General features: G+C 39.2%; 1 protein-coding gene across 6 annotated transcripts in view; it reads right to left on the bottom strand.

The window, feature by feature from the left end:
• The window catches only part of LOC132845590 (microtubule-associated protein 4), a 61,033-nt gene that overhangs the window by 27,097 nt on the left and 8,110 nt on the right, over positions 1 to 25,826 (bottom strand). For 5 of the 6 annotated variants that reach the window (XM_060869674.1, XM_060869673.1, XM_060869675.1 and 2 more), the window contains exons 2-5: positions 20,447 to 20,628; positions 18,444 to 18,503; positions 5,684 to 5,803; positions 1,067 to 1,222 (exon numbers count right to left, since the gene is read on the bottom strand). In XM_060869674.1, coding sequence (XP_060725657.1) covers positions 1,067 to 1,222; positions 5,684 to 5,803; positions 18,444 to 18,503; positions 20,447 to 20,621 — 511 coding nt within the window. In that variant the 5' untranslated portion in view covers positions 20,622 to 20,628. The remainder of the gene's footprint in view (positions 1 to 1,066; positions 1,223 to 5,683; positions 5,804 to 18,443; positions 18,504 to 20,446; positions 20,629 to 25,826) is intronic. The other variant, XM_060869676.1, reaches the window with a different exon arrangement.

Genomic DNA, 25,826 nt, shown 5'->3' with positions numbered 1-25,826 from the left:
GACGCGAAGACGGCATTTTCAAATTTATCCGCTTTGGAGAGCGTCTTCCAACAGCTACATTTTCGTTGACTTAAAATGCTGTCTCAGTGTGGACGAGATGCCAAAACGGAGAGAAAATTATACGTTTTCAAACGAAAACGTATTAGTGTGGACGTGGCCTTATATAATGTATACTTACTGTCCACTTTATTAGGGACACCTGGATGTTCATGTAGTTATATAATCAGTGAATTCTGTGGCAGCTGTGCAACAAGATGGCAGCAAGGGGATACAGGTAAGAGTTCAGTTAATCTTCAAAATGCTTAAGCACTCCTTGTAAACGTGGTTAGCAAGAAAGCATCTCAAGATACACAACACAGCAAAAGTTTAGGTGGATGAGCTACAACAGTTGAAGGCCGTATCACGTTCCACTCCTCTTCTGATGTTTGCTGCAAACATTAAGTAAGTCTCTTGGCCTGTATCTGCATCTTATGCATTGTGCTGTTGCCACATGATTAAGTACCTGGACAACATAATTATATAAGTTTTCCATATGCATGGTGGATAGTAATTGCATGTAAGAAAACAAACCATCTGCATGACTCTAAATCTGGCCATACTACCTAACAGCAGAAAAGCCAGGTTACTGAAATTGTGTTCTAATGGGTCTGTGATTAGCCTCACAGAAGATCTCCGGCTGTAAGCCCATAATCCACTATAGAACAAAAACTTCTTCAGTTAGGCTGGAGTTCTGGGCTGCAATAATATTAGTTAAATACATCTGTTGAATAATATTAGTTAAATACATCTGTCGAGTAATAATAGTTAAATACATCTGTTGAGTAATATTTGGTAGATGAAAGGGTCACAGTATTGTCTCATGGTATACATATAATGTTATGATGTTATGTTAATCTATATTAGCAGGACAGTGTGCTTACACTTTTCCCCTGTCAATAACATATAGAGATGTGTAATAAAGAGATGTGTAATTGGGTTTAGGCTAGCATGAAGTCAGTGTTGCTTTTGTGCTAAATTGTGTGCTAAACTGTGCATTGAGCTCAGTTTAACGGTCTTTTCCCTCTACCTGCAGAGAAGTCCAAAAGGTTCTTAGATGCTATAGGTGCCTCTGTAGCCAACAGTGGTGGTTGCTGGGTGTCTGCGATGCTTGAAGTTTTTTCTGATTGGAGGGATACAAGTCCACTATCCATGTTGGTTTCCAATCCCACTGGCTGAGAGAAATCTGTGGGAACATAAAATGTTTAGTGATAGTTCTAAAATTTGCATGCTGCATGTGTGTACTACAGTAGCTGTAGTTTAGACAGCTGCGTTTGAGTTAATTTACCAAATCGATGTGCAATCTGATATTTATTTATTTATTTATTTATTTATTTTTAATTAAGCAGAAGTAATCTAATAATTAATAAGTAATTAAGACTGCAATTTCTGCATACATATGACAAATATTTATTTGGACATAAATCCTTACAACAGAGGTACCAAAAATTCGTTTCAATAAATAAAATAATTAAGTAATAATTATTAACATTACTTTTATTACCACGAACAGAAACACCAAAAGGAATAATAATAATAATAATAATAATAATAATAATAATAAATGAACTGATAATGCATTTATAACAGATACGCTACAAGATAAAGCAGCAACAGATGAAACAGCTCAGGCATTATCCCTGAGGTGAATGTTGAGTAAGGGATGACTCATCACCTCAGCAAAGTGAGACATTTTCAGTCTATTCTCTCCTCTGTGTCTCAGGAGGCACATTTTACTGAGATTTGCTAATAGCCACTTGAAAAAGCAACATGTGGCAATATGGTGGCATTTGATTTGGTTAATTAAGATACATCCATTAAAAGAGGCTGTTAGCATTCTAAAAGAAAAAAGGATCATTAAATTAAGGGAAAAGTGTACTTTTCTAAATGTCATCACAGAAACAGGAACGCAAAAGCAACATGTCGTCTCTGTTCGAGTGCAAAGTGACGTCTTTCAGACCAAAAAGCGGGTCTACGATACACTCTCCCCGGTCCTCATTACCCATTGCATTACCGCATGTTGTATTTCACATATTAAAATCTTGGGTACACATCAAAAGTCTTTGCACTGCTGTAATTAGTAATATATTTATACAATCATTTTCACTACAATTTAGCTTCAATATCCACTTAGTTAGGAACACCTGTCCATCTAATCAGCCAATAACGACACAGATACAGGTCAAGACCTACAGTTACTATTCACATACATCATCATAATGTAACTTTAACCGTTGTGTGTATGTGGGTGCCAGATTGGCTAGTTGAGTGTTTCAGAATCTGCTGATCTCCTAGAATTTTCACACACAACAGTCTCTAGAGTGACAAAGAAAGGTGTTATCGAAACTGGATAGGTGAAGACTGGAAAAAGACCAGGGGACATTTTTTTTCTAATCTTCAACAGATCGTCTGTGCCCATGATGGCCTTGGTTTCATAGTCTTGGATGACAGGAGTGAAACATAGTGTGGTCTTGTGCTGTTGTAGCCCATCCACCTAAAGGTTTTATGTTTTGTGCGTGCTGACATTTTTTGTGCAGTTGTAGAAATTTGTAAAGATTGAGGTAATATACCCTTCCTGGCAGTGGGAACCAAACAGGCTATTTTTTTTTGGCCTCTCCTATCAACAAGGCATTTCCACCCACAGAAATGCTGGTCACTGGATGTTGTTTTTGTTGTTTTTTTATGCACCATCCTGCATAAACTTTAAAGACTGTTGAGTAAAATGTTGAGTAAGCAGATCAGAAATACTCAAACCACTGCTCATCTGTTACCAAGCTTCATGCCATAATCCAAGTCACAGAGATCACACTCTAATGTAAACATTAACTGGACCTGTATCTGCTGTAATTATTTTTCTTTGTGCTGCTGCCATATCATTGGCTGATTACATAATTGCATGAATGTGCAGGCATTCCTAATAAAGTGGACAGTGAGCGTATATTTCAGGTGCTAACTCTGCTTTAACACATCTATAATGTGATCTGTATTGTAAACACATTTTCAGGGCCTTGTTTGCATTTTGCACTGTTATATCAGAAAGTTTAAAAATAGAAGTGCTTCATGTACACTTGTACGTCTTATCCTCTAGTGGGCCCTGTGCTTACTGCCCGGAACCATGGAGCTCGATTGGCATTTGCCATAGAACACCTGAATCGGCACAGGTATGCCAATGACGCCCTGTGCTATTCACAGATGAGAGCAGGTTCACGCCGTGAACATACAACAGAAGTGAAAGAGTCTGGAGAAGCCGTGGAGAACGTTATGCTATCTGTAATATCGTTCAGAATGAACACTTTGATGGTGGGTCAGTAATGGTCTGGAGAGGCATATCAATGGAGGGACAAACAGAACTCTACAAGCTAGACAACGGCACCCTCCCTGACTGCCGTTAGGTATCAGGATGAAACCCTTGGACCCATTCTCAGACACTACGTTGGTGCAGTGAGTTCCTCCTGGCGCAAAACAATGCCCGGGCCTAATGGCAAGAGTATGCAGGCAGTTTCAGGAGAATGAAGGAATTTATACCATTGACTCCCCCACACTCAACTTAAATCTAGTTTGTGCAGGATGGGGGTCATTTTAAGTTGCTGCAATGAAAGATAAGCAAAATGAACTAGCCTGCCACATAATTTTTTCACTTTAATTTTCAGGGTGTCTTTACATTTGCCCTCTGTAGGTAGATAATATTCATTTCCATCAAAGAATGTTTTGCAAGAAAGGCATCCTTTCGTTCCTAACACATTACCCCAGTCCATATCAGCATAGATTTTCCGCATGATTTTTTTCTTTTACTGTTGAGATCTGACGTGTTTTCAAAGTGTTCCTATAATTTTCTTTTGGCAAAATATAAATATGTTGTTATACAGGCAATACTTCTAGGTACTCCTCAGGTAGGTTGTTCCAAACATCTTGGAGAGTTAACAGATCTCAAATCTTTCTGTCTCTTCATGTAATCACAGGTTAACTTTGTAATGTTGAGACCAGGGTTCTGTGAGGACCTAACTGTCACTTCCAGGTTCTCTATGCTGAAGATTTGAGGCCAAACATCCCTGCTGGTATTGCATAATGTATATATAATAGATAAGTATCTGCCTGTATTTCTCTGCAAACCTTCACCATGTTGCATGCAGACACTCTTTTTACCGCTCTCCATCCCTTTGGCAAACATCCAGCCTCCTGCTACAGCCAAATTTTGATAATGAATGTCCAGAGCACCTGCTGCCTTTTTTTGTGCCCCAGTTGCTACGTTTTCATGCATAGTTAAGTCACTATGCCTTGTTTCCAGGGCCTGGCTTTTTGGCTGCAATTCTTCCATGACTTCTCTGGATAGTAGATGGGTGTACCTGGGTCCCACTGGTTTCCAGTTCTTTGCTGATGGCACCGCTGGACATTTTCCAATGCTGAAGGAAAATAAGCATGATGTATCTTTTGTATGCTGCATTATATTTCCACGGCCGACCACTGCGTCTACAGTCCTCATCGTTGCACGTTTCTTTGTGCTTCTTCAAAATAGCTTGAATATCATCACTTGAAACCCTAGCCTGCTTTGAAATCTTTGCCTGGGAGAGACATTGGTGATGCAGTAGAACTACATTGCGACTTGTTGCTCTGCTCAGTCTTGCTATTGCATATGACCTGTGACATGAAACTGTCTTCTACATCCTCACCATAGTAGCAGAGTTTAACTGTTCCTTACCCAGTTTTAAGCCTCCTACACAGCTGTTTCTGTTTCAGCCTACAATGATGATCATTAGCACTTGCTTCATATCATTAATTAAACATACACCTGACTATGATCCTACAAGTGTAAAAAATGATGCTGGTTTGAAGCCAAAGGGTATTCATACCAAATATGGATTAGATTTTTCTTCTGTTTCTCTACTTTGCATTTCGTAAACTGATAAAAGAGAAACAATTATCCAAAAGCATATTGTTGAAAGCTTTCTTGCACTAACAAATACATTTCTCCTAATCAGAACAATAGGAATGTAACAAAAATATTGAACAGCTGCAAAATAATGGCAGAAAAGTGGATAACAGTGGAGTACAGACGTTAATCTGAGATATTTCTCATCAAGCTATTGTCGATGGAACACTGGAAGGGGTAAGACTGGCGACCCCAGTGATCAGGAAGTCCTTATTTCTCTTGTGTAATCTGAAGCAGTCTAGATTAATAAAGATTAATAAAGGTCTAACTTATCTTACGAGAAAGAAGGGAAGAGAATTGTTGCAAAGCCAATAAATAGCTACTAAGATTGAGTTTGTGCTTCAGTAGAAAGATGAAGGTTTGAAGGGGAGAAAAAAAGAAAACGAGAGAGAGGAAAAAGGCAGCACAACAGCCACAAGCCACATCCACTCAAATATCACTGAAAGATGAATGGGAGTACTTCTGCAAACCGCTTTCTTTGGAAAGGGTCCAATCTTTACCAGTGAATTATTTTAAAAACATTCTATTGTTTTCTATTGTTAATAAGAACAACACATTTCAATCAAGACTCTAATATATAATATAATAGAACAATGTGATGCTTTTTGACTAGAGTGATGTCATTTAAATATCCTGTTCATTTTTGCTCATAAATAGTTAATTTACTATAAAACAAGAAGTCTGCCAGCAGTTGTTGTTATTGCAAGCATCGGTTCTCACCTGAAAGAAAGTCTGACACCACGGCCTGTTGATCTATTAGAGGTGGCTGAACTTCCTTCTGCAGCTCCTGGTGCGTCACTGCAATCTGTCCCCCTGGTGTCCCTGACAGGCCTACGGTGCCTGTAACAAAGATGCTAAATTAGATCCCACCTTCTGTCAACATTAGGCACATGAACAATTCTGCGTACATGCCTAACCTCTCAACATTATAGAAACCATTTTAAAAACTCACCTTCATCCAAACCACAGTCTAATCCTCGGTATCCATTAGTTAAACAAATACAGTTTTATATGCATCAATGGGACAATGTTAGCTACAGAGCCTGTTCAGATTGTGTGCAATGGCCTAAGAGGCATCTGTTTACGTGCGTGTGTGTGTGTGTGTATGTGCGTGTGTGTGTGTGTGACTGGCACGATGTGAGCCTGTGGTCCCATCTCGACCGGGAACCTCCTGACTCTTTGCAGGCCTGCCGCCTGATCTGAAGTGTTTGTTCTGACCACAGCAGGGGAGAAGCACCCCCACCCTGTCCATCCCTCGCCCCCACATTGCTCGCTCCCATAGTGGCCTGGTGGCTTTTCGAGGTTGACAGTGAGAAGACATGACAGGACAAAACCCACAGTCACTAGAAAACCACAGGTCCTGAAAAACCAAACAGACCTCTTGGGGCATTCGCTTAGGGCTCCTGCTGTTTATTAACTCAAGCTTCATGTTGTCATTAGATAGCATGTCTGGTGCTATGGCAGGGAAATTGAAACGGAAAACAAGTTAAAAAAAATTAAATAAAATTAATTAATAAAAATTAATAAAAAATATATTGTTGCAAAACATCCAATTTGGTTGAAAGTCCAGGAAAAATGCAGACATACAACTGTACTCCTGTAAATCGGCTCCCATGTTGTATGCTCTCTGAAAAGTCCACATCGTATTGTCACTTTGAATTTCACTGACTCGACCTCCTCTTCTCTACCCTTCGGCTCGGTCTGCTGTCACAGTTGAACGAGCCACAAGCACGGTATGCTAAAATCAATCTTAGATGCTCTCCTGGATTTTAGAAGTCCTCTAAAATATAAAAAAATATTTTGGTTATCATATTTGTAATTCATCCATTCCTTTTCAGTAAGTGCTTTATTAAGGATTTAAGGATAAACGTGTATCTACATCGAATGGCTTGTTTCTGGAGTGTGAGAGAAAACAAGAGAACCCAGAGGAAACCTGACACTTGAGATCTTCCACACAACTATGTCTTCTTTGAGCTTGATTTGTGTTCAAGGGCATTGCTGGAACGGTGGCAACAGTGTGGGGGAAGAACCATGTAAAGGTATGAAGGTTAGGAGTCCACATACTTTTGTTTATGTAGAGTAGGCTATAAAAGAAATGGCAAGTTTAATTCTTTATTTTTATAATTCAAATAAAATGAATTCTTCAGTTAAATGTGTTGTTTTTTTTCCCTCTACATAAAGAGCTAAAAATTATTTATAAATCTCAGTGTTGCATAATAACTTGCATCCACAGATAGTACTGGCTTTATTGTAACATGAAACTAGATTGTGAAGCTGGACGAGTGTAAAACCAGACTCTTGGTTGTTGGTTAGGTTCTGAGGTTGCTTTTTGTGCTGACACTGACACACCCAGTATGACAAATGTAGTGTGTATAAAGCCACATTTATACACTGTTCGACTGCAAAATCACTGGTTCTCGATCCGGTGAAGAAAACTTGCGGGATTATTTGGAACAGAAAGTAAACCGCTTAACCAGGCACACGAAATGCTCTAGCTGTACTGGGCACTCAGTCACTAGAAGAGAGATCAAGACACAAGTGACATTCTTCCCTGAGAGGAACTGATGCAGTTTAGACAAGAGCAGATACAACCACGTATCAGAAAAGAAATTAAACATTAGTTCGACACGCCGAACGCAATCGATTGTAGGGTCACGACCACTGTTCAAGTTTTTATAGCAGATCGGTTATTTACCGTGCAAACTTTCTATAAGATTACGTTAGACGAATGTAACGTAATTTGTTAAATTATTAACAAATTACAATATACTACCTCATACTGATCACCAATCGTTAAGACTTTTGAGTAGGCTAGGTCATGGTTCGAACACATCTTCGTAACTCAGGGAGACGTACTGATCAGCTATATACAAAACAACTGCATAAAAAGAAATGACACGTATCCATTGAACAGAGTGGATTTGATCATTTCAACAGTACTGACTATTGTCTGTGTCATAAAATAGTCATACAAGTGCAAGAGTTGGTCAGGTCTTGTGAATGAGATGTGGATTCTGAGTGAGGGGAAAATTGTTAGAGATGTGAACAAGTAGCAGATACACTGGAAGTAAATAAAAGATGCTTAACAGGTGAACCCAAGTTCAAGAAGAGAATAAAAGTACTCTAAGCTTCTATTATATATAGCTATTTGCAGAGCTTGCAGCTAAAATGAAAAAAGTGAGCAACAGATGGAGAACGTATAAGACTATTTTGTGCAGCTTTATAAAAAAAAGGCATAAAAAGCATGTGGTTATCCCTGAGTGAACTTTACCCAGAAAGCCTCAGTGCCCTCCTGGAGTTCGGTCAACCAACAAATTCATGACAAATAAGCTAATATTTTCAGCTGAGTGCATTCTTATTTGTTGGGGGCTCTCAGTGAGTGATGTGAAGCGTCAGTAAGCATGAATGACGAGAGGGCACTAGGGTTTGGCAGAGCGAGACAACTGAACATCGTAAGGCTGCTATCTAGAGTTTGAGCAATGAGCTTTTCTTCTTCAGTCTTTTTCCCCTCTCCATCTTGCGCTTCAGTGCATGGTTTTGCCTGACCCAGTTTATTACTATAGCTGTTGTACTTTTTGTCAACAGCGATTCTCTCAAACCCCCCCGGGACTCCCGACTCTGACTATTTTTATCATTGACACTCGGTGGTTGAGGACATGCAGCAGTCTGCAAAGCTGCCCTGCCGAACAATCCGTGCCTGATGACATATTTGAGCCGTGAGCAGCCGGCATGCAGACAATCAGTCTAAGAGCTGACCTTCAAGCTCCGAGTATAACTGCTTTATTAAATAAATAATACTTTCGCAACTACGACAGAACTAGATGATGCACACAACACTGCTGTACACCACCAACAGCCAGTAGTGCGATAAACTCTGAAAGCGACCGTGATGGAGGGCCGAATAAATCACAGCTGAAAGTCGAGCGGGAGAGGAGAGAGGAGGAAGAGGATATGTCCTCTGTCTGACCCGTATCCAGTCGTTCTCCAGCCGATACTCGGAGGCAGACCAACTTCAAACTAGGCCACGCATATCAGACTCGACTGTCGGCATACTCTGCTTCACTGAGCTTTTAACATTAAAATAGACGCACTACAGGATAAACATCACCGCTGTCAATTCGGTTTGCTTCTGAGACACAGAATGCATAACAGTATATTATATAATAATATATAATATAATGCATAACAGTATTATATATATATATATATAAAACCACTATGTTTTATAAGTATACATTTAATAAGAACATCACAACTCCAATCTCTCTAACAAAAGAAAGCTGCATTGGGACAGTGATATTCAGGCATTTTCTAGTGAACAGATGAAGAAGAAAAAAAAAGAATAAGAGAACAGACAACTTTGACAATGCAACAGACGCTTTGTACTTTTATAGTTAAAACAGTGCAGTATGTCAAAAATGTGGATGATATTTATTCTATACTAAGAGATGTTACAACATTAACAAAATGCTTCTTTTTTCTGTAGAAAACGACAAACATTATTAAATCAACACTTTCTGGAAAACAGATGTATTGTTCTGGTTCACTCTCTCGTCAGCTGCTTGGATTCATAGAACAAATCTTTATTTGTTTGCAACTGAATGGAAATGTGTGTTTTGCATATTGTGCCCACACACACACACACACACTCTCTCTCTCTCTCTCTCTCACACACACACACACAACCCTAATAATCCCAGTAGGAGTTTAAAATCCACCTTCTGCTTATTTAATGACTATTTAACCCTCATCACAAAAAAAATAAAAAAATAGGCACTGTATGAAATAAATTCCTTGGAATTCCTGAATTTTACTCTTTTACAAACCAAATGAGCCAAATAAAAATCTTCTGCATAACTCAGGGCTGACTGGGAGAAAAAACAAGAGGAAAATGTCGTCTTCGTGGCATAAAAGCATAAAGCATAAAGTGCTACGTCCCGTCGTAGAGCACGCTGGGTATTAAGCCGAGCCCAGAGTAGGCTGGCTGATGCTGGCAGCGGTTCGTGCCCGAGACAGAGGAAAATATAAAAAGGTTATTGCAATTAACAAATTGTTACTGGTTACACTTTTTACTCCTTTCCCATTTCGCAAAAAATATACTAAATTATTGGATAAAATAGTAATCAATCAGGTTGGTTTTCTTTTCTTTTGTTCTAAACATGCTCATACCGTTTGTCTTTTGTTAGATCGCTGTTACCACATAACGTGTTCTAGCCTATCAGTTTGCCCAGGTTCATGTTTGTGCAGTTTTACAGGGTCTATAAACTATAGAGCATGTCTTTTGCCCCAAACACACTGTAAAAACTAGGAAACCATTCAGAAAAAACTGAATCATGATGATAATGATTAGTTTACTAATTAATAGCTACAGCTGAAGCAAATATGTTATTCTGCAGTATATATATATATATAAAATCACCTCACCAACCACTTTATTAGGAACACCTGTAGGTTCATGCAGTTATCAGATCAGACAATCATGTGGCAGCAAAGCATTCAATCTGTCAGGTACGTGTCAAGAGCCACGGTTATTTTTTTACATGATACATCAGACCAGGAAAAAAAAGTAAGCTCAGTAGATGTGAGCACAGAAGTCAGCAAATGCTCATATGTTCAAATAGTTGTATGTTAACTGAAGTACAAGTGCATTTCGTTCGTTAACGATTATTACTAGTTTCTCTTTTTTCCCCACAAACTGCAAGCACCAGGTCACTCAGTATCATTAGGTCAATTGTTGTTCAGACTCAAAAAGGGATGTATTTATTCAATACTGAAGCTGGCAAAGCAATCACGTTTTACACGTGCAGGACTTCGTTGAAGGAAACACATGATTCAGTACACGGGAGTGAAGGAGAACAATACGTTCGACTTAAGAGTCGTCCAGTAACAGATTCCAAACATCACTAGTAACTAGTGGTCTGATCTCAGTGTGTTATACGGTTCAGTGTGTTATACATTCTGAGGTGCTTTTCTACCCATCACGGCATTAAAGAGTGATTATTAATATTCCTCTGACTACTCTGACTAACAAGCCATTTCTTCCCACAAGAATGCCGCTGACTGGATGGTATTTTTTGCGTCACAGCAGACTTTGTAAACTGTAGAGACTGTTCGGTGTGAAATTCTCAGGAGATACGCAGTTTCTGAAACACTCAAACCAGCCCATCCGCCACCAACAACCATGCTGGGGTCAAAGTCACTCTGACCAAACTTATCTTAATGATATTTCAGTGAACGTTAACTGAAGTTTACCAGTGAACGTCAACTGAAGTTTACCAGTGAACGTCAACTGAAGATCATTTCCATTGTCTATTATTTACTGCATTATACAGCCTCCACGGACATCAGGGTTGCAGATGAAGAACATCTGCTGTAGGACTGTCCGGCTTGTGCTTAAAGTAGAATAAAGTAGGAGAGGCTGACCCACTTGCAGCTCCCCCGTGAGACCGAGCTGCAACACCGCACTTTCCTGCCTGCTTCCTTACTGGAGCAGCCACGTTCACGCCATCAGCATGAGGAGGAGAAAACTTAGCGTAGGTCATGAGTCAGAAATTTAAAAGTGAGAACGCTCACAAGTGGAACAGTTGGCAAAGGTCACGAGAATCGGTGTCAAGAATGAAAATGTGTCTCTAATCGGTTTTTAAGACATGAACTGGCTTAATGAGGAAGTGAAATATGAATAAATAAGAATGATTTCTCACAGATACCACGTACGGTGAGTTGTGATCAGCCAAATATGGATGATTGTGCTGAGGGGAACAATGTGACATAAATCAAGAGACTGAGAAATCAATAAATCGATAGATTAATTTTCACAACAGCAACAACACACATCTGTAAAGGTATTATAATAATAATAATAATAATAATAATAATAACAACTGTAGGCAATTACTTTCAGTTATGCGGCAAGCGGCAGTAAAAATAAGAACAAGGTAAAGGTGCAGCGTCACTGCTAGTTAAGTATCTCCTCAGTTTTACAGACCAAAGAGGTCATAGTCCCTAACACTAGTTTTATATTGGCTTTAGACTCAGGCTTATGAATTCACAGGTCAAAGTTTCTCTACATAAAGCAAAGAAGAGTTATTCACATTCATGTGTCTTATCCCCCCTCAGTGTACTTTCTACTGGTGAGTTTTATTAGTTTTTGGTCTGACTACAGCTGAAAAAGCAGAACAAATGTTGCATCTCATTTACTGCCGTAGAAGTGAGTGAAAACTTGTAAATGTTGACGCCTCTGTTTGTAACCCATCTCTAGCTGCATATTTTAAACCTGAAGATAACAGTCGGTTTTATGGCCTAAACGAAGCGAGTTTTGGAGGATTTTCAAAAGAAGCTGAACAACAGCAGGAAGAAAAGCTTTACTGAAGCTTACGCTGCAACAGTACTGATGAGCCCGCAGAAAATCTGAAATATGTATGAAGAGATTCAAAAGAACCTTGACTGCGTAAATCCTTGAGCCGTTTCCAAACTCGGCACAAGCTGTTATGGAGATATCCGAAAGCGCACCTTCAAAAGAAGAGATGAGCAGAAGAGCAGCGTTTTAAATAAGAGTTCTGGAATATGTTAAAGATTTAAAGAGCCAAAGCACAACGTATATATATTTAGCCTTGAGCTTCCAAGAAAATAATAGGCTTGACAGAAAAAAGCAGCAAGTTTTAAACAGAAAATTGCTGGTTTTATTGGTCGCAAAGGTTCGTAAATAAGTCTGGTTAAAAAGAAGCTGAGACACTAAAACAGAACGAACATATAAGCTTTGGAGTTGGACTCAAACCCTTACAGAAGCCAGCTGTCTTGCCTAGTCGACTGTGGGTAAAATAAATAAACCCATACAACAAAGAAATAAATAAATAACATTTTTCATATATGCTAATGAAATAATGAAATAATAACGTACACAAGTTCAAAGCATTTTCTCTCAACAAGCATCGTCGGTGGTACAGAGATTTTTCGGCTATGAACTTAAAAGGTAAAACATAAAAATGTAGTGTACGGAGTGTAAGGAAGAAAACAGCCAATGAAAAATACCGGCTTAACGTTTTAAAAACAAAAACGAGTTCCACTGCTATCATTTATTCATTTCTTTTTTTTGGTAATCATTGCTACTCGTGATGATACGGAGCAACCTGCTTAATATGAAGCACTCGGGACATCGTGGAACGTTTCATTTCGCCCTGTTTACGCGTTCCTAGATTACACAGTGGCAAGCTACACTGCACTGAAGAACTGTTGGGTTTTTAATCAGAAAAACACGTCTTTACAGCTGAAGCTAAAGCATGTTTCATTGTCTTCTACCGAAAGGCTTTCGGTCACAAAATATCACACGGTTTATGGGATGTGATGCTGCCATCAGAGCATTTATTACAAATACAAGGTATGAGATGCATACGATCTCTAAAATAAAGCTACTTTAAAAAAAACAAAAAAAGGTCATTGCGACCATAATTACAAACGGTGTTAATTGGAAAGCTGGTTGCTGTAGAAATGCACGAGTTGCATCACACAAGTGCAAAATGTACATGAGGTAAAAGCAATCAAGGACCAAGCTTCTAAAACCTGGAGCAAAAGCCAGAGAAGTGTGTTACACAGAAATAGAAAACAGCATTAAACCTAAAGGCATGAGACTGCAGTGGTAGAAGAGCAGCCGTTTATGGAAAAGCTGCAGAGACAGGAAGCCGACCGAGGCAGAGATAACAGTGTTATTACAGTCAAGTTTGAGTTTTAATAAAGGAGTTGCAGTTATACAGTTATATGGAGAACAGAAAGAAGAGGACAAAGTGAGCGATATACAGAAAGGTGTATTAATATTACAACCTGCTCGTTTGCTCTGATTTATCTGATTAACATCATTATTTTACTGATTAACACTTTGTACTGTAGGTCATCATGAACGAGAAGAAGATGGGAGGCAAAGGAAAATGATGTCTCGACCTTTTGATACATATTTGCAGTATATTAAAATAAAGGAGTGTATAAATGTGCGCGTAGGACAACTTTCTAACTAAATGACTTTGTACTAGACTGAACTCATAACATATCGATAAGTAGTGAGGCTGAGGATTATCCTGCTGGCTGGACAAAGGAGGACACAACAGTCTCTGTCTGTGTTTGTGTGTGTGTGTGAGAGACAGTAGACTGTCACTGCCAGACATGTCAGATTTTACCCTCAGCACCAATGCCCTAGAAAAATCCTACTCCACACGACTTGCCCAGTATTCTGTCTATCCTAAAGACTCACAAACGTAAATGCCATGTTAGACTTGAAGCCACTGTGGTCACTTGAGGTGCATTTTTTTATTTAATTTTATTTATTTTGTTGGCTTTGGTTTGGGTGAGGTTTCATTTTGGGTCAAATCAAGTCAAGAAATCGTGGTTGTAAATAATTACATTAACATAAAAAATTTAAAAAAAAAAAACATCATTACATTAAAACTAAATTGCTGTCAGACCCCTTTTCCACCTTTTTTGTGAAATTGCAAGCAATTATATTAAAGTGAATAACAAGAAGAGTCATATTTTTATTTTTATTTTTTGGGGGGGGTGTCATAAGTGTGCAGTTAATTTTATCACAGTATTTAATCGATTCTGGTTAAAAGTCATCAGTATTTTGCTAGTTTTTCCCTCCAAAAAGCATGTTAACTCGGTCAGATTTTTTTCTTTTTTTTTCCAGTGTTCTTTAAATAATGTGCTGCGTTTTTATGGGCTAAACATTCAACTTTGGTATCGTTGGTCTATAACACATTGTTCCAATTATTTTTTTTTTTTTTTGGTTGTTTTGTATTGTTTTCTCATCAATTTTAGGGGGGTGTCCTGTTCTTAGTAATGTCACTGCTGTGCCATATTTTCTGTTGATTATGTCTTGGAATTTTTTTTTTTGGTAACCCTCTTCTAATTGATATTGTTTAACAATGAGATCCCGTACCAGCTTCACGAGCTCTTTATCAAGATGTTGTCAGAAAAATCCTCCAGGAACAGCTGTGCTTTAATATATTGCCTGCAATTTCATATAACAGAAAAGGCTTCGTTGTGTTTTAGCTTGGTTTCTTTGTTCTGTTTACAAATTTTACATATATACACGTATATATGTAAAATTTGCATGAATACTGTTTCTTGTTACCTGGATGATCGGTGGCTGCCATTATTTTTTGGATAGTTGTTCATGAGTCCCTTGTTTGTTCTGAACATTTCAACTGCCCATTGTTCTTTAGAAAAATACTCCGGGGCTAGCACATTCCTTGCTATTCCAGCATCTCGTGCATGTTTGAGCCCATTCCGACAGCAGATATACAATTCTGCCATCCATCTTTTCACACTGAGGACAACTGACGGCCAAAAGGCAAACATTTACCGATGCTCAAGTAGGTAACAAACCACACTAAGCTTCAAAATGATGTAAATGTTGGAAAATGTATGGAAATAAAAAGAGGATGTTCAATGTAAAATATTAGAGTTGGAAAGGACTGAAATGCACAGAAGATGCTGAAACCCAAAGGAATGTCAGGACCTGCTCAGAACAAACACGTGGCTCATGAGCAACTATGACAAAATATAAAAGCAGTCATAGATCAGGCATCAATACAGTATTAAAAACCAAGCGCTTGTAAACAAACTGGTTCATTTGTGCAAATTCGGTTATCATTGAGTCTCGTGAATTTTATAAACATCTTTTATGGGAAAGAACTTCTTCAGGGCAGTACTTAAAAAAAACAAAATGCATTTTTTTATATGATCCCTTAGGTATTTAAAAAATATATTAACATTTTGCAGATTTTTCAAGAAGTATGCAAACTTAAGACCCCGACTGTATATGCTAGGGAATCAAAGTAATCTGGGATTTACTGAAGATCACAACGTATCTTGGGCCTCATTTACCAATCTTAGTAAAGTTGTGTATATATGAAGCTGAGAGAAATCTAAAATGACACGAAGACTAAGCAGCGAAACCTAAATGTGCAGTTCACTACCTGACACACACACACACTTTTCACAGGTTGCCATATCTTTTGTCTGAATGTAACAGCTGGTCTAACTTCCTTTAAATAATGATTCATTAAGATGAAGTGTGTTTTTGAAGCGAAGCTTGAGTGCACAACTGATAAGCGATTTTTATCACGAGAGCAAAAATCTTGCAGAAATCTGCAGTAACTCTGGTCAGTTGCAGGATTTGAAGTCAATTGAGATCCACCTTCACAAATCTCCTGCATTCTATACGTTCATTATCCCAAACATTGAAGCTTTTCTGGGATACAATCTTTTATCCTGAACTTTTGCCATGACCTTTTATTAATACCACCTTACTTGTTTAAATTGATCAGCTTGATAAATAAGGTCCATTGCGTACAAGTTTGTGAGTGTGTGAGTGTGTGTGTGTAGTTTGACAGCTGATCTCCTTATGGTAACATCCTGTGATTTGGCTCTTCCTGCAGCGTACAAGTCCATCATGGGGGTCTAGTAAGTAGGGAGAAGTAGTGGTAATCCCACTGGCTTTCTAAAAGTCGTCTCTCTGTTGCGCTTGCTGTGAGCTGCATGGTGAGTTGGCTGAGTGTGGTGAAGACAGGAAAGAAGGCGCTGGGCTGGGAGGTGGAGGCAGAGGCAAAGGCAGGTCTAAGCCATTGACAGCATCAGCAGCAAAGCTAATCCTCTGGAGCACGTGATGAAGGGTGGAGGAAGGCACAGAAGTGGCAATGGGGACAAGAATGGAGCAGAAAGCGTTCCAAAGACGACAGTAACAAAAGAGCAACCAAAGCAAGGTGTGTGGAAAGGAACAAAGGATAAAAGAAAATAAATGAAATAAAGGAAGAAAAAAATGGGCAGAAGGAGTGTAATGAAGAGAGGCAATGGGAAGAGAATAAAAAGTGCTGGTTAGTAATTGATCACATTGATCTGGTGTCAGTCAATCAATCCTATCTATCTTGCGTCACCCTTCAGTTCCCCATGCATCTCCTAATGCAGCATGCATAGCCATGCAGAACCTTCTCTCTAACAGAGAACAGCATGCAGAGCACAGCCGAAACATTCAGGAGCACCGATCATGCACGAGCCACTTACGCTAAAATTCTCTGTCCTAGATACTGCAAAGCCTGAAAAAAAGACTTGTAAATCATGGTTTTACAAAAAAGCATGCTAGTGTGGTGAAAAGTAAAGGCACAACAGTGCCACCGCTAGGAGCTGAAACATGGAGCATAAAATTTCTGGTAAACGCAAAGGTTGACGTCTGAACAGGTCGAATTAACAGCGATTCTGACACCTGCACTGTCAGTGCTGCCCGATTTATATACTAACCACAGCATACACGCAGAAAAGATCAGGGCAGACAAGCGGGGGCCTCATCCTGATAACGTGCTGTGGCATGGGCAAACGTGCTGGCGCAGCGGGCCACGTCATGCAGTGCTGCTCTTCTGACTCGCCCTGTCTAAAACTTTTCACTCCTGTGTGCCAGATTGGATTTGGGTTTGGAGGGCAGCTGAGTTATTCCTGCAAGTGTACGCAAGGTGGAATAGATGCGTTTGATTACAAAAAATGGCAGGTCTGGCTCGGCAAAAAAAGTTTTGACAGGGCAAATGCAGGAGCTTGCAGTGAGCTTGCAACAGACACACTGTAGGCCAAAACTTTGGAATCAACACTGAGCTTGTAAAATGACACCTCTTCTTGATATAGTGGTGGAAAGTTATGTTTACGATTAGCCTCGTTTGTTTTAGCCTATCTGACGTGTCACTTGAATTTAAGCTGAACCGAGTTTAATCAAACTTTTACTAACACAAAATAATAATAACAGTGTAGTATATTATAATGGACTACGATCATGTAGCATAATAATAATAATAATAATAATAATAATAATAATAATGCATTTTTGACCTTGCTCAGAAATAAACCAATATCCATAATGATGTTGCTGTATTAGTAGTTGGTTGCATAGTTTAAGCCTGTAGTGTGTAACAATTCCTGTTACAAAAAATGGATGATGATAGATGTTATTAGAAAGAGTCATTAACTAACTAACTAACTAACTAAATAACTAACTAAAACAAACAAACAAACAAACAAAAAATAATGGAGGGGAGTTGTTCAGGGAGGAAATACAGTAGCCCCAGTGAGAGAACATGTCCAAAAATAAAATAAATAAAATAAAATAAAATAAAAAAAAAACAGCAGGTCTGATTTGACATCTAGAAAGGCCAATCAGTTCTCACATAAGAATAAAAGGGATATACTACGAGAGCACACAAGACATGAAAAGACACTGGACCGTTATGATGGACACGGCTGTTACAAGATACGACTGAGTAAGACGAGATAAACCACATGACACTGTGAACGCATGCAACCACTGTTTATTATTGCCGGCAGTTATTAATATTAACTGCGGCAAAATATGAAAGGCACAAAGGACGAGATGTGACGCAAGGAAGAAATAATACAACTAAAATGAAACAGCAAGTGTATCCAAGGATATTAGGGGATATAGGGTGCCTCTTACCAGGGTTGGCTGCCCCTTGGGCAGTCTGTTCTCCACTCTCCATCATCACTGCACCTGTTTCTGCTTACACACATATACAGACACAGGATTGCATCACTACAGACTCGACACTATAGAGCCCTCAAAAGCCTTGAAAATGAAAAGACTCTATCCTTGTCATCTTACACACACCCTGCTTAACCACTGCACCTTCATGCTGAACAAATGATGTAGCTAAAGAATCCTGAGTCTAGATATAGCTCGTAGTTCAGAATAGAAACACCCAGAGACTCATTATTTCACAGAGATCAACAAAATGTCTGTTATGACGCATCGCTTCTCTGCTCATTACTATTATTAACAGGAAACTTAATACAGCTTACACAGCTCATTTCTGGGCACAAACCTATCAGCGTATGGTGGTGTACATGGCTTAAAGCTCCAGCAGACATCAGAGATGTTTTGGAGGATACATGATGGATCGTGTGGAAAGGAAAGCAAAGATCACTTTGCGGGGGTGTCGCTAAAACAAGTTCAGCTGTCCGCAGTGAAGTGCATGGCGAGTTGTAGGTCAGCTCTGTGTCCTAATGCAATAGAGGACTACTAACTGAAGTGTGGTTTGCGTTTCCTTGTGATTCCCTTTTGCACTGCGCTGATCTCCGTACTCAGTTGGATGGTATGGGCGCGCGTGACTCTGATTGGCCACCATCTAGTGATAATCACTTCTTATTTGCATCCATGAAACCCTGAACGATTGTCTGCTTAGCAAATGGCTCTTGTACTACTTTTTTTAAGATTTTTTATTTGTTCCCGAAGAGAATGAATGAAATGCAGAAAAAATGCTGAAATGCACCATAAGTGTTCTGCATAAAAGAAAACAAAAATACTTTTCAACATGAGAGTAAATGTGATTGGTTCATTCTGTACAAAGCCCCACCCCTGATTATGCAACATTTGGTTGTGCGAGTGTAAACACCTTTTTATACATGTGCACATCCTACAATGTTCACTTAATTTGCTGGAATTTCACTTTGAGGGTGGGAAAAGTTTTTTTATCCATATATTATTGCCACAAAGTTGAAAGCACACAATTTCTACACAAAGTAACTTTACGATTTCCTTCACTGGAACTAAGAGACATGATTCAGCATGACAAAACGCCAGTGTCCTGCACAGAGCCCCGACCTCAAACCCCTCTCGAAATCCCTCACCCAGCATTGCCTGACCTCACTAATGTTCATCTTACTACATGGATAAATCCCCACAGCCATGCTCCAAAATTTAGTAGAAAGCCTTCTCTAAAGAGTGGATGATATGCTAACAGTAAATGAGAGACTAAATCTGGAATAGTACGTTCAGAAAGCACGTGTCATGGTCAGGCGTTGTATGTGTGCATCTCGGGGCTTGTTTATCTCATTCCACATAAAAAACAACAACAAAAAAAAAAATTATAGGGCCATGCACCAAGACGTTACTGCGACACGGTTCCTCATAAGGCTGACAATTACTACGCGTGTTAAAAATAGCTTTTTTAATCTAGGATATTTATGGTCATTTGGACAACTTTCACAGACGGTTTATCCGGTCTGTGTCACCCAATGCAGTTCAACTGCCAAAGCTTCTCAAGCAAATCTAATCCTGCTAAAATTATGCTTTATCCGCAGTAAATAGGGGCGTGTTCCCAAAAACGCGTGCCAAGTCCTCACATAAACCCAAACCGCAGGGTCACACAGTGATGTGATGAACTCCTTCACATCTCAACGTTAAGTAGGAATTACCATTTAGGTTTCGTAAGCACACAATTAAATACACATTCATTTACAAAACCTATCATCAGATACATCTGCTATGACAAAAATAATGTGGGATTAATAAAAATGTTCAAGCACATTTAGGTATTTCAAACAGATATTTAAATCTCATCACTGAGATCAAATAGTGCAGTGTAAAGGTCTGTATATGTATGTATATTTGAATACTTTAAATTAATATTTTCCTGAGTCTTGGTTGTGTCTGAAACTCACCCTTTCCATCGTCGTCTAGTAACGGGATGTAGTCTGTCTTGCCCACTGTCTCCCCGACCTTGTCCTCAAAAGTCTCCGCCTCCAGTTTGGCAAAGAAGTCCGTCTGCACCACGTTCTCCTCAGCAGGAGGGGACACGCTGTCATTCAGAGCATCGCTCAGAGTCAGGTCTGCCATCCTTCTGCTGGAGAACAAAGCGTGTGTGTTAGACAGACAGACAGACAGATCTTTATCATTGCACTTTTGGTAGATGCTTAATGGTATTTTGTTTCTACGTTCCTGTACTATGCAAATAGTAGAAAAAAAAATGTGCAAAGGAACCAGTGCAGATAAATATGTAAATATAGGTACAACAATTAAATAAATGTATGGCTGGTAATACGTGCATAAGAATAGTATGTGGGTAAGAATAAGTGATTATGTGCTAGCTGTAAATAAAACATAAAATACATGCATCACTACATTTTGCACTCAAAACATTCATGAAATTGAAGAAATCCATATACACCTACAGTACCGAGAAATATCAGTGTTTCTTCCTTAATTCAACATTCCTGGTGTTCACTTAGGAGCAACAGGCACAGACATTAACATGCTGTGCATCATCCCAGTGATCAAACAAATAAACAAACGGACTTTTCTCAAGGTTGGAGCCACTAGAGGGCAGTATTGGTCGTTTAAAACTAGAAGCCTAATTTCTCAAACATCATGCATTCCTTTATGTTATGTTGAACTGGGCGGAAAACTGAAAACAAATTCAAGACTCGAGAGTTTAATTCAAGTACAAGAAATTACACAATGCAGAGGAATTCTTACTCTCTAACCCCTCCAGTAACCTCCAACACAACAGACAGAACAAACAGAAGACTCAGACACAAAAGAAATAACTGCAAGGCAGAGAGGGTAGAAAATAAGATAACATGAACCAGTTTAATCAATCTCACATTCTACACAACTCTGAATCCATCTCTCTCTGTCTGTCTGTCTGTCTCACTCTCTCTCGGCCTCTGTCTGTCTGTCTGTCTCGGTCTCACACTCTCTCTCTCGGCCTCTGTCTGTCTGTCTCGGTCTCACACTCTCAGCATCTGTCTGTCTGTCTGTCTCGGTCTCACACGCTCTGTCTCGGTCTCATGAAAAATTTGGCCAAGAAGAAAACAGATTAGACAGCAGGGGCGAATGAGATGACTGAACCTTGCATTAAGCCCCAGAATTACCACTTCACATCTAAACTCAATCTCCATGACCTCAAGCATAAATGCTACTAAGCCATGTTTAAACCAACCAACACAGACGAAGCTAAGGAGTCAAAAGACCTGCTTTTCCCTCAGAACCTGCTATTACACCTAAGCAAGTCAGCCTACCCAAGATCATGTGGCATTAGATCACGCAAGTAATGCACAATACAGTAACACAAAGTATTAAGTAAATGTACAAGGAACGGTTTATGGAAGCAAAAAAAAAAGTCAGGTGCAGATGGGTAAGAGAAGAAAAACTGTGATTCTGATTTGACTCATGATTCAAGTCCATTTGTCCGAGTCTTCGGGGAAGAGACACTGCAAATCAAGACACACGTCTCTTCCAGGATGACCACATTCACATCTACAGTGCAGGAGGACTCACTGAATGGTTTGATGGGAAGGAAAGAGTAGATCAAACCTGTGATGGGCTTCACAGCTACCAGTGGCTTCACTTATAAAGCCTGAGTATGCAGAGTCTTGTGCGTAAATGTTGTGTAAACACATTCCTACTGGTTACTCAATAGGAGTCAACGAGTTTTGCTTATGCATTTGGATGCGTATATATTTCTGCACCCTTCTTTCTGATCATGCGTGTATAAAAACCCCTAGTGGTGGAATACTGTATAATTATATATATTGTGTAAAGGAGGTAAAGAGCACCTATATCATGTACTGTCTATTGAATGCACATAATTAAGAGAACAATTACTGATTAATAAATGTAACTGGGGAAAGTGAATTCAAATGCATACTCATAAAATATATATATTTCTAAATTGTATTTATTTATTTGAGACCGAGAACTGAGACTGAGACTTGAGTGTATAAACATGCAGAATAAATCATTGGTGATTTGCTCTTCTTGCATCTTTACGACTCCCCTTAATCCTAAAGCCTCCCTCCACTCTCACCTTTCCCTTTAACCGTGAACGAGGCTATCCAGGAAGGTGAGGATCCTTGACACTGGAGGATACAAATTCGTGGAATCCTGGCAACTTCCCTCAGACTGAAGAAGCTGCACAGGTGAATAGTGAAAAGTTTCTATCTATCTATAAATAAGTCTAGTTAACATGACTCTGTTTCCAGATAACCGCACATGGATGGCTGAGAATCTTTACAGCGTTGAAAGTAAAGGCCTTCTTAGACGTTGTGGTATATTCCATGTCATCTGAAACAAGCAGCACCTCAAGCAGGCTATTCAGTTTTTACAGGGAAATCGCTTTCCATATATGGCGACTGGAGGGCGTTTCTTAATGAGTGTGACTACTCACAAGCACATAGTGAGTGTAACACTTCTCAATGGCCACGGTCTAGAGCGGCATACACTCATGTTTTCTTATGCGTATGGGAGCTCTTATGTCCTTGGTGTCAACAAGCGCGACCATATTAAACTCCTCTGGGAGATTCTGAAAGACATGTTAGGCAGCTATCTCCATTACCAACTAAGGGAATCTCTTTAAAATAAGTTTTGGCATTACGGTGCCATGGTGCATTGAAACAAGACTTCTAACTCGAGCTTACTAACAAACTTTGTTCATTTTTTCTGTTAATGTGTCACCCACCTATATGTTCAATAATAATTTAACACGCTGAATATAACGCAAGTGTTAACACTTGTGTGGTGAATTATCTGATTCTATAACATTCAATATTTTTGATGCTAAATAAGCGAACACTAATCTGACACTACATGCTGCCTAAACGCAAAAAAACAAACTGCATGTGCTAATTGGACTCAAATGGCCCAGATAGCAATCAGCTTCGATAGACAAAGACGACAGACACAAAGTAAGGTTTATTATATCCTTTTCTTTTCCTTGCTGTGGAAGACTCAAAAACAGGCACAACTGATGACACACAGTATGCAAAAAAAAAAAAAAACTGTTGTAAATCACTCGACTGCAAAACACCCAACATTATCATAACTTTGGTTAGGACCTTAATTCGGTTACATGGTTAAGGACTTGAACATGCATTTTGCAATATTTCACTCTGTATGTGTTTCTCAACTGATATTCATGATGATTTTGGTTGAGATTTAAGCCTTTCATTAACGTTAAACCTCACTGTTTTGTTCCTCCAGATCCATTAACACACCACCAAATTATAAGAATGAGTGCAGATGCATATGGGTTAGAGCATTTCAATGCTAAACAAATCAATCAGCAACGCTCCTACTGGCACATGTTAAAATATCAAGAAAAAATACACTAGCTAGACCTGAGAAACACTGGCCAAAAGACCTGCAGATCTTATGTTGGGAACGTAAACATTAGGTGTGACGTGAGATTTCTTGTGGTCTCCTCCACTGGTGAAGTATAAATGATTTACAAAAACTTACAAGGTACGGATGTTAAGTGAAAGTGAAACATGGACAGGTAACAATAGAAAAGCCATAAAACAGGATATAACTGCTTCTGTAGTAAATAATTCACTTTGATTAGATGCCATGTTCAAGTGTTATACATGGCTAACAATTATCTTTAAGAGCTTAGCTATTTAGAATGTCAATTTTTTCAACAATTTTGAAAAAAGCGATTGGGGGCTTACCGTGTATGAGATAATAATATTTCTCTGTATGTTGCTAGTGGACGCTTGAAGTTCCTCATGGATGGATGGATAGATAGATGTATATAGAGAGAGAGAAAGAACGAAAGAAAGAACAAAAGAAAGAACGAAAGAAAGAATCTATCTAGCTATCCAAGTTTCTTATGGAACACCTCATATCTGAGTTCTCGACAAAACATCAGCGGGTCTTTGGCCAATGTTTTCGTTATGATTTTGGACATAACAGAAATTCACGAAGTCTGGATAGCCCATTTTCTCGTGACATGGTAACACATGCTTGTAGGAGTTATGACATCTTTGCGCTCAGACAGTCCCTTAATTTTCAGTATTTACAGTCCACATGATCGTGGATGCAATCGTAGGCTATGATCTAGCCTGTTGTCTTTGCCCATGTAGATAATCATTAAAACATTTTGGGTTGGCATCTAGATAGTCATTGTGTTTCAGCAGAGAAATAACGGCTTTTCACTGCAGTGTTTGTTTTGTTATCTTTAAAGGTAGTTTTGTGGTTGGCATTAGTCATTGTATGTGTTCTTTGTCCATGACAAGTCCATTGAGTGAGTTAAAGCCTTTTCAAACTGAAGCATTACAACAGTGTGCCAATGTGTGTAAACAGAAAAAACAAGCCAATCAGATATACACATTATGTCAGGTATATTATAATGTTAGTACAAAAGCTGAACCAGAACTTCAAAGATGCCACAAGCTGCAGATTGTTGGAAGGAAGTTATGATGGTGCCTTAAACATTTGGTTAAATAAATGTCCACGGCTACATATAGTTTCCAAGCCCCACACGCTTAAGAGTGACAAATTGAAGGAAAGAAATAGCATCAGAATATGTTAGCAATCAGAACAGCTGCAGTGTGTCTTGGCATCAGTTCTGCACATCTCTAGGTCTGTATGGTTGGTCACCCTCAAATCTCTTACAGGTGTTCGGTTAGGGGTGGGGTAAAGACATCCTAGATAAGCCCACTCCCATAAGGATAGACATCATAAGATAAAACTGAGGAGTTAGAATAAAAGTGTATTGATTGAAAGAGATGTTCTCAGATACGTTTGCCTTTGACATAGCTTGGGAACTTTTCCCATGATGCAGTAGCCTGTAACAATACACCATGAAGTGTTTAGAGCGCAAATTAGAGTGCACATCCTTCCATAATTCAGCAGGCCGATGCTGGCACCAGCTTCCTAAAACGAGCTGACGGTGAATGACTGATTTAAGTGAGCAGTAGATGTACAGAAGGACACCATGCATTTAGCTCAGTTTCTATAACAATCACACAGAGCAGTGGTGACTCAAGTGGTTAAGGCTCTGGATTGTTACTCACAGGATCAGGGTTCAAGCCCAGCAATCTGCCTCCATTGGGCTGCTCCAGGGGTGCTGTATCATGGCTGACCCTGCTCTCTCTGATACGTGAAGAAAAAATTTCTCTGTGCTATAATGTATGTGACACACAAACAGTTCTTCTTTTCTATTCAGCCCTTCATAATGACCTTGATGGTGTTGCTGGAGGAAATCTGCACCGTTTGTTTAAGTCATCTTCATGGCATTCATTTCAGAATACGAACCCTATA

This window comes from Tachysurus vachellii, chromosome 5, assembly GCF_030014155.1.
Source record: "Tachysurus vachellii isolate PV-2020 chromosome 5, HZAU_Pvac_v1, whole genome shotgun sequence".
NCBI classification, from domain to species: Eukaryota; Metazoa; Chordata; class Actinopteri; order Siluriformes; family Bagridae; genus Tachysurus; species Tachysurus vachellii.
Note: the sequence above shows the minus strand (reverse complement) of the source record. Positions and strands in the feature narration are given on the sequence as shown.